Here is an 8,854-nt window from a genome sequence, read left to right as displayed (position 1 = left end):
ACAAGTGTAGCTTAACCAACAGAGGAAAAGTAAATCCTTTTTCGGGAGGTTCAAGTGTAGTTCACTTTTGGTTGAGTGAATTACTCGAATTTATTCTGATAATTGGTTGACAGTTTTGCTGCAAGTAGAGGATGCTGATGAGGAATGTGGTAATTCCGAAACAGCTGTACATCCAACCATCTTGCAGTCTATAGGGCTTTGCCCAAATAAATTTGACAAGCATACTTTTCCTCTGTTGGTTAAGGTACACTTGTAGTTTAGTCAATGCATGGCTTTAAGCTGAGATCAAAAAACAACAATAACGATTGAAGAGAAGCCAACAATAACAAACAAAACGAATGGAAAAAATTGTTATAGAAATAAAATTTTAACAAAATTTTCTATAGAAATAAAATTTTGACAAAATTTTCTATAGAAATACAATTTTGACAAAATTTTCTATAAAAATAAAATTTTGACAAAATGTTCTATAGAAATAAAATTTTGACAAAATGTTCTATAGAAATAAAATTTTGACAAAATTTTCTACAGAAGTAAAAATTTTACAAAATTTTCTATAAAAAATAAAATTTTGACAAAATGTTCTATAGAAATAAAATGTTGACAAAATGTTCTATAGAAATACAATTTTGACAAAATTTTCTATAGAAATAAAATTTTGACAAAATTTCCTGTAGAAATAAAAGTTTGACAAAATATTCTATAGAAATACAATTTTTGACAAAATTTTCTATAGAAATAAAATTTTGATAAAATTTTCTATAGAAATAAAATTTTGACAAAATTTTCTATAGAAATAAAATTTTGACAAAGTTTTCTATAGAAATAAAATTTTAACAAAATTTTCTATAGAAATAAAATTTTGACAAAATTTTCTATAGAAATACAATTTTGACAAAATTTTCTAGAGAAATAAAATTTTGACAAAATTTTCTATAGAAATAAAATTTTGACAAAAATTTTTATAGAAATAAAATTTTGACAAAATTTTCTATAGAAGTAAAATTTTTGACAAAATTTTTTAAAATTTTGTTAGATTATTTTTGGGGCAAGTGGCACCCGTGCTTGCAATGTCCTTGTATTAGGCTGCGAGACGAAGAACTTATCGGACTACTTTCGTTCAATATCAATTCATTTTTTCATCTTTATTTAGTTTCTAATCTCTTCAAAAGACACATCGATCATTATATCAGAATAATATCTACGAAAATATAAAAAAAAAACACACATTAGGTACCAATCCTTAGACCCCCTTTATGAGTCGAATATACCCAAATTATCAAATCTTTTTAAAGAATATTTCAAAGTTTCAACAGTGCGTGGGTTGGAGGTCAACATAATTTTCACTTTTCTACGGGCAAATTCTTTATCGGCTAGTGTCTCTAGATTTGTATCGGCAGAATCCTCTTTTGTCATAGCGACCATGGGCAGGAAAGAATAGGCAGAAAAGAATCCATATAATTCACGTGATGTTATCTCCTCCTTAATAGACTGTAGTGATGGTATCTGGGAATACTCCATTGATTTCAAAGATTCACAGAAGGTGTGGTAATACCTATCGATGAGAAATTCTCGTCGATTGATGAGAACATCCAATTGAACACTGCTATTGAGGAAAAAATTAATATCACAGCCAGGACTACCGAAGAAGCTATTTTGAAAATCCACCTGAAAGCAAATTAAGAGAAAATTAATCAATGTTTTAATTTGAACTTCATAAAATCTTACAAATATGGCATCTAAGGGCTTTTGATTATCTCCTTCGTCATATTTGAACATGAAATTATTTACCCACAAATCCCCATGATTGAGGACAGTAATTTCACCCTCTTTTGGTTTCCCTGTTTTTACTAAATTCTCTGTTAAGTTATCACAATGTTTGTAAAGTTTCTTGGCGATTTCTTGGTAACCTTTCCATGTCTCCACTAATTCAGCCAATGTTCTCAGTTGAAGACTCATAAAATTGACAAAGCGATCATTGGTTCTAATGTAGGTTTCGTCCAACATTCCCGATTGGAAATGTTCCTTGAGCGATGGATCCTGGCGAATGAAATAATTTTTTTAATTGTAGATTTTTCTACATATAAGCAACTGTTTCTACCTTTTCCAATAGAACCATAGATGCAGCATGGAATTTAGCCAATTTTTGTAATATAACCACACAGTGTTCTTCATTGAGGCCCTTTTGCCGGCTAGCCAATTTAAAACCATATTGAGTTAAATCATCGAATACGATAGTTTGCATAGGCTCTCGGGTTGTATAGAAACATCTGGAATTATATCAATAAAGATAAACTTTAAGTAAATATTGATAACACGTCGGAATATCATTCCGTAGATAAAATAATTGCCAACGCCAAGCGGCGACTTAAAAAAATGAGAATCGTTGGCAACACTATGGCATTTATATCCAACGAATCCCACGCCGGCGGGTTCTTTGTATCGGATTGGCCCGATGGGTCCTACTCAACGGTTACCGGCTGCCACATTAGTGTACGCGCTGTTTCGCTCGTCTTTCTGTGTTGAAGGAGGGAAGCCACCACTGTTAGAGGAAAACCCTGGATCATGGTACTGTTCGCTCTACCGAAACAATTTAACTACCATTCTGTGAAGTGTAACCGGTTCCTGCAACGGGTGCACTTTCGGAACTGCTATAGCTTAACAGATCTACGAGAGTATGGTTATATTAACTACGTGGCAGGATGCTGTTCCAACGACAACAGCAGTGGGTTATCAGACTCCTTGATCCCCACGGCATCTCCCGCACAACAATATTCTCCGCCGCAGCATCTGACGCCCAATATTGTTGTATCTGTTCCGGAAAGTGCAACGTTTTTGCAATTTAATTGCAACGGGCTCCGACGTGGGATTAGTGAGGTTTAAGACTTTATGTAGCGGCAGAGAATCAGGGTCGCAGCGATTCAAGAGAAGAAGCTGAATACCAGCTGTATGGATACAAGTGTATGGATAGAAAGTGCTACGTACGGATCGCACAAGAAGTGAAGGCGGTGTCCTGGCGTTCATATTGCACCGTTCCGTGCATTATAGACCTATCTCGCCAGTGTCAGACACGCCTACATGGAATGTATGGGTATATCAGTCAGGTCTGTCGAGATATAGATTTACAATACCAGGTTATAGTCCACACATTGAGTGACTGTTGTGTGGCTATAACCGTTTGGTGATAGGAGCCTTCAATGTCACCATCAACTTTGGCATTCTCTGCTAGGTAAAGACCAGGGTAGAGCAGATAAATGACTCCACATTTGCCACATTTCGCCAGAAATTTTCTGAGCTTCGCCCGGCCTGATAAATGACGTGTCCTGGCAACCCGTCATTTCAAGGGATCAGACCAACTCCCCATGGTAAGAATTATGGGGAGATGGTCTGACCAACCCCCGATTTCATAACCTCTGAAAGCTGCACATTTACCAACCAAAAGTAGGCTAACTGGAGCGGCTTCCGAGAAGGCACAGATAGCCGCTGCCCCTCTATTCATGTTGCCCGGAAGATGTTCCGGGGAATCATCAACGCAACGCCCATATGAACTTCCGATAAGAAGCGGCGGAAATCACAGACGAGCGTCGTGCTAACTCTGCTGAATCCGGGAAATGAGTCTAGAGATTGGTAAGATAGTCGACGAGCAAAAGCGTAACGAATGGTTAAATCACCTGAAGCATTGTAACTTACTTAAGCACCGGCAAGGTAAGCTATGGTCAACAGTAAGTGCCCTCTCGAATCCTGCTACAATGAATGATGGGATCTCAGTAATCTTTCGCGACGTGGCGGTGATTGGTCCCAATAAATGCGCTAGATTTTTCAACCTACAATGTATCCAGCACCCCGTGAGTGATACAGCGAAAAGGGAAACCATTCATCGCATTCGTGGTCTCCGAACCAGCGATACATCACAATTTACAACAGCCGAAGTTACCAATGGCATCAAAAGAGCGAAACCATTAAAGACGCTATGCCCCGACGAGATTTCTATGCCAATGCTGAAGTATCTGGGAATACTGTGAGTTGAGTACTTGACCAGTCTCCTCAATTTGTTTTTGGGATCACTCATTATACCCGATGTCTGGAAAATGGGTAAGGTGATCCACTACTGAAGCCAGACAAAGATTCGAACAAAAGTGAATCATACAGAACGATTTCCGTTCTCTCGCCAGTAGCCCAGAAACTTGAGGCATATCCACTCCCCAGCCTTGGGTAGAATTTTCCAGCTGCCAACTATCAACATAGATTCCTTAAAGTACATAACACGGTGACAGATTTGTATACCATTTCAGTATATATAAATAGGGGACTTAACCAGACCATGTCAGTGGACGGGCCTCGTGCGTTTGACCTATGGAAGGCATTCGATACGGTCAACCATGCCAGACTCGAGGTTTCGAAAATACGTCCATACCGACAAGAACAAAATATTCTTAATTATCTGTGTCGACGCCAGTCGTATGTGGAATTTAGCGATAGAAAGTCGAGACCCCGCAGAGTAAAACAGGGAGTTCCTTTACGTGGTATGATACCTGCGGCACTGACCAACATCTACTTGTCTTCCATTCCGCCCCCTCCTGACAAGATTATATGCGGATGAATGTACAATTATGTCATTGACAAGGGACCTCCTTTTTATAGACGAGTTCGAACGTCGTTTCATATTGCGATGAAAACATTTGGGGAAGTTGTAAAACTCTCAGAAATGTCACCAACATTACCCATTGCTGAAAAAGTTTTTGATGTTCGGTAGAAACTGGGATTGAATCCAGGGCCCTTTGTATGTAAGTTGGACATGTTAACCAATTGCACCACGATGGCAACACCAGAAATGATCCGAAAAGTGAAGGCCATATTTGATCGAAATCACCATCAAAATGGAATTCGAACTAAATGAAAAACTGACAAGAAATAGAAGGAAGAAGGAAAGGAACTGACCAAAGTTGCCTTTCTTAAGATGGAAAATAGAAGAGCCGGCGGGGAAGGAATGATACCAGAAAAGTAACTGAGGCTAAGGCAACGGAAGAGAAGGTATTCCAATCACATGAAAAACCCAGGGCCCTTCGTATGTAAGTTGGACATGTTAACCAATTGCACCACGATGGCAACACCAGAAATGATCCGAAAAGTGAAGGCCAAATTTGATCGAAATCACCATCAAAATGGACTGAATAGTCTAAGTGAGCCTGAAACAAATCGGGCTGCCACTTAAACTATCCAACGATTGCCAAACAGAACTTAAACGCCACCGATGGTAATAGCATTCGCAGCTGTAGCGGCCGATGATCCGACACCACACGTATTCATTGACCGTGGGTTCAGAGTAAATGCCGCATATTATAGGGAAAATATCCTAAAATCCCTGAACAAACAAACATCTGGGCCGCAGACCATGGATTCCAACAGGACTCAGCAACATCGCACTCAGCACGAGTCTACCCAAGAATGGATTTTAAAGGAGGTCTCTTAATTCAATCCTACCGCACAATGGCCACCAAAATCTCTGGATCTCAATTCGTTTGACGTTTGCGCTTGGGACATTTTATAGAGTAAGGTTGACTCAAAGTGTCTTTCATCTCAATATGGGGCTTCGCCAGGAATGCTAAAATACAACAGAGCCTCCTTTTTGCTGCGTGGCTTTGTCGGTCATAATTCGTGTCAAGAGTAACCAATTCGAGTATATCTAAATTGATTCTAAAATTTATATCACAGCTCCCCCCGCCACCTGTATAACTCTACTTACTTAGCTCCAAATTTAGTCCCATCTCCGATTAACATCTCAAGTTGATCCAAAACTTCAAAATAGAAAATTTTCTCACGCAAATATACAGCAAGGTCTTCGAGAAATTTCGTAGCTGGTGTAATGGCTATACTTTTAACAATCAAAGCCAACTCCTCATCCAATTGATGTTTACTGCAACGATATAAGGCCTTGGCACGATAAATTTTACTGCAATAATTTTCTCCATCACCACTGGATTCGGCAAATTCGATTTTCTTAATGTCAATACATTGGTCCCGTAGACCAACTTCTAAGGCTGCCTTGAAAAAGTCCTCATTTAAATATGAAGGATGTTCAGTGTTATTAACCAGGACCATTATGATGATGAAACAATTCGAAAAGGATTAATTGTCAAAGTATTCGAATGTCCTTTTAAATTGTATTTTAAGTCTTAAGTTTTATTTAACAGAGAGAGTTATACTTTTTATTTTGAATCCTTAATTTTTTTAACAAATATCTTTTCATTTAATTCAAAATTAATTTTTGTACTTTTTTCAGTTTTGTTAAAATTTTATATTTTTCCCTTTAAGTTTCCGTTTGTTTTAAGTCTGCACCAGTAACAATTTCAATAGAAACATTTTTTGATATTCACTTCGTTTTTATATTGACCATTAGTACCTCCAATCCTGATATCTTCTAGAAACTATGAAGTACATAAGATAGTGAAACCTCAATACAATAAAATCGTTATACTTCCCACTGACCATAATATTTTTTGTAATTTGTTTTCTTTTTTTCATTTTTGTTTGCCTTCCAGTTGCTTGATTAGAATTTCCGTAGATAATTCCGAGGATGATATTGAAGGAGAGGCATATTTTCCGCATACCACTTGACCGCTAGAAATTGCAACACTGATATCTCAGGTAAACCTCTAGGTCTATCAAATACTTGTAGGCCTTATTGAAATTTATGAGGTTGGCGTCTATATTTACTTTCGATTTAAACATTTTTTTATTACAAAACAAATCCTTACTTTTGTTGGCATTTTGTTTTTATATAGACAAGTCTCCGTCTGGTCTCTGATAACAATTCCATTCAGTATTGCCAACCGAAGGGAATAGGAGTATTTCCGTGGCTACGAATAAAGGACAAGGCGGGGAGAAATGCTAGGTCTTTAACAGAAAAGAGGAAATAGATGGAATACTTCTTGTATTGGTCCTGGACCCGGCTCCCTTGTATAGCCTAATGGAAAGCCAATCCAGCATGACTTTCCTCATGGCAAGTGCTGAATTTTTAATATTGGGAATATGCGGTAAAATTCCCGAAAAGTCAACCAAGAAAAGCATCGAAGCGAAATCGGAAGGTAAGGAATAGGAGTGAAAGGAAAAACATAAAGAAAGAGAAATCAACGAATCTTAGGAAGCTATCCTAGGGAAGAAACTGTGATCCAAATTATCGAGTTCAACATCAATAGCAGGATAGCGGCTTTGGTGAAAGAGAACTGTGAAGAAATCAATAGCAAGCTATCCTAAAAGATCCAGCGTTGGCCATATGCCTTTCTTCAACCTCACAACAATTAATGGCAGGGCTTTCTTCTAGAGCAAATCTGCCTTCCTTAAGATGGCAAATAGAAGGGTCAGTGAGGTAGGTTATGTAAGGTTAGGTTATGTGACAGCCCGATGTATCAGGCTCACTTAGACTATTCAATCCATTGTGATACCACAGTGGTGAACTTCTCTCTTATCACTGAGTGCTGCCCGATTCCATGTTAAGCTCAATGACAAGGGACCTCCTTTTTATAGCCGAGTCCGAACGGCGTTCCACATTGCAGTGAAACCACTTAGAGAACCTTTGAAACCCTCAGAAATGTCACCAGCATTACTGAGGTGGGATAATCCACCGCTGAAAAACTTTTTGGTGTTCGGTCGTTACAGGAATCGAACCCACGACCTTGTGTATGCAAGGCGGGCATGCTAACCATTGCACCACGGTGGCTCCCGTCAGTGAGGTAGGAATCAAACAGGAAAGGAACTGAGACTAAGGCTAAGGAGGGATGGAATTCGAACCAAATGAAAAACTGACAAGAAATAGAAGGAAGAAGGAAAGGAACTAACCAAAGTTGCCTTTCTTAAGATAGAAAATAGAAGGGCCGGTGGGGAAGGAATGAGACCAGAAAAGGAGCTGAGGCTAAGGCAACGGAAGAGAAGGAATTCGAATCACATGAAAAACTGATAGAAAACAGAAATGTTAGTGAAAAACTGATGACAAATAGAAAGGTCAACGAGCAGCCCCAAAGGAATCGGCTTTGGACAAAAAGAATGGCGAGGGAATCTCTTCATGACTAGAGCAATTCTTCTTAAGATGGGAACTAGAAGGACCAGCAAGTAGGAATCAACCAGACAAAGGGTAAGTAAGGGATGGAATTCGAACCAAATGAGAAACTGATAAGAAATAGAAGGAGGAAGGAACCAAAGCAGCTTTTCTTAATATGGGAAATAGAAATGTCAACGTGGAAGGAATGAGACCAGGAAAGAAGCTGAGGCTAAGGCTATGCAAGGAATTCGAATCACATGAAAAACTGATGGGAAATATAAGGGCCAGCGAGAAACCCCAACCGGAATCGTCTTTGGAAAAGGAGAATGGCGAGGGAATCTCTTCGTGAACAAAGCAATTCTGCTTAAAATGGGAAATAGAAAAATAAGAGGGTCTGCGAGGAAGAAATCAACCAGGAAAGGAAACGAGTCTAAGGGGTGGAATTCGAACCAAAGAAAAACTGATAAGAAATAGAAGGAGGAAGGAAAGGAGCTGCCAAAGAAATAGAAGGAGGAAGGAAAAGAGCTGCCCAAAAGCAGTCTTTCTTAAGATGGGAAACAGAAGGGCCAGCGAAAAAGGAACGAGACCAGGAAAGGATCTGAATTTACGGAAGGGAAGGAATTCGAACCAAATGAGAAACTCATGAGAAATAGAAGGAGGAAGGAACCAAAGCTGCTTTTCTTAATGTGGGAAATAGAAACGTGGAAGGAATGAGAACAGGAAAGAAACTGAGGGTAAGGCTATGGAAGGAATTCGGATCACTTGAAAAACTGATGGGAAATAGAAGGGCCAGCGAGAAGCCCCAACCGGATTCGGCTT

General features: G+C 38.8%; 1 protein-coding gene across 1 annotated transcript; it reads right to left on the bottom strand.

Moving 5' to 3' along the window:
• Window positions 1-1,144: 1,144 nt before the first annotated feature.
• LOC142229323 (uncharacterized) lies at window positions 1,145-6,415 on the bottom strand. The gene is made up of 4 exons (XM_075299880.1): window positions 5,744-6,415; window positions 2,102-2,270; window positions 1,729-2,040; window positions 1,145-1,668 (listed from the first exon to the last, which is right to left on the bottom strand). Exons 1-4 carry the CDS (start codon window positions 6,097-6,099, stop codon window positions 1,255-1,257), a joined length of 1,251 nt encoding a protein of 416 aa, XP_075155995.1. The 5' UTR covers window positions 6,100-6,415; the 3' UTR covers window positions 1,145-1,254.
• Window positions 6,416-8,854: the final 2,439 nt, after the last annotated feature.

The sequence above is a fragment of the Haematobia irritans genome, chromosome 3, assembly GCF_050003625.1.
Source record: "Haematobia irritans isolate KBUSLIRL chromosome 3, ASM5000362v1, whole genome shotgun sequence".
Classification (NCBI taxonomy): Eukaryota; Metazoa; Arthropoda; class Insecta; order Diptera; family Muscidae; genus Haematobia; species Haematobia irritans.
This window is presented reverse-complemented; position numbering and strand designations above follow the sequence as displayed.

Bases quoted from the DNA above. Each gene is read 5' to 3' on its own strand.
- LOC142229323 (XM_075299880.1), bottom strand. From the start codon at position 6,099: ATGGTCCTGGTTAATAACACTGAACATCCTTCATATTTAAATGAGGAC. The intron at 2,041-2,101 runs GTAGAAACAGTT...TTCATTCGCCAG, and splicing joins CTATGGTTCTATTGGAAAAG to GATCCATCGCTCAAGGAACA. The intron at 1,669-1,728 runs GTAAGATTTTAT...ATTTGCTTTCAG, and splicing joins AGCCCTTAGATGCCATATTT to GTGGATTTTCAAAATAGCTT.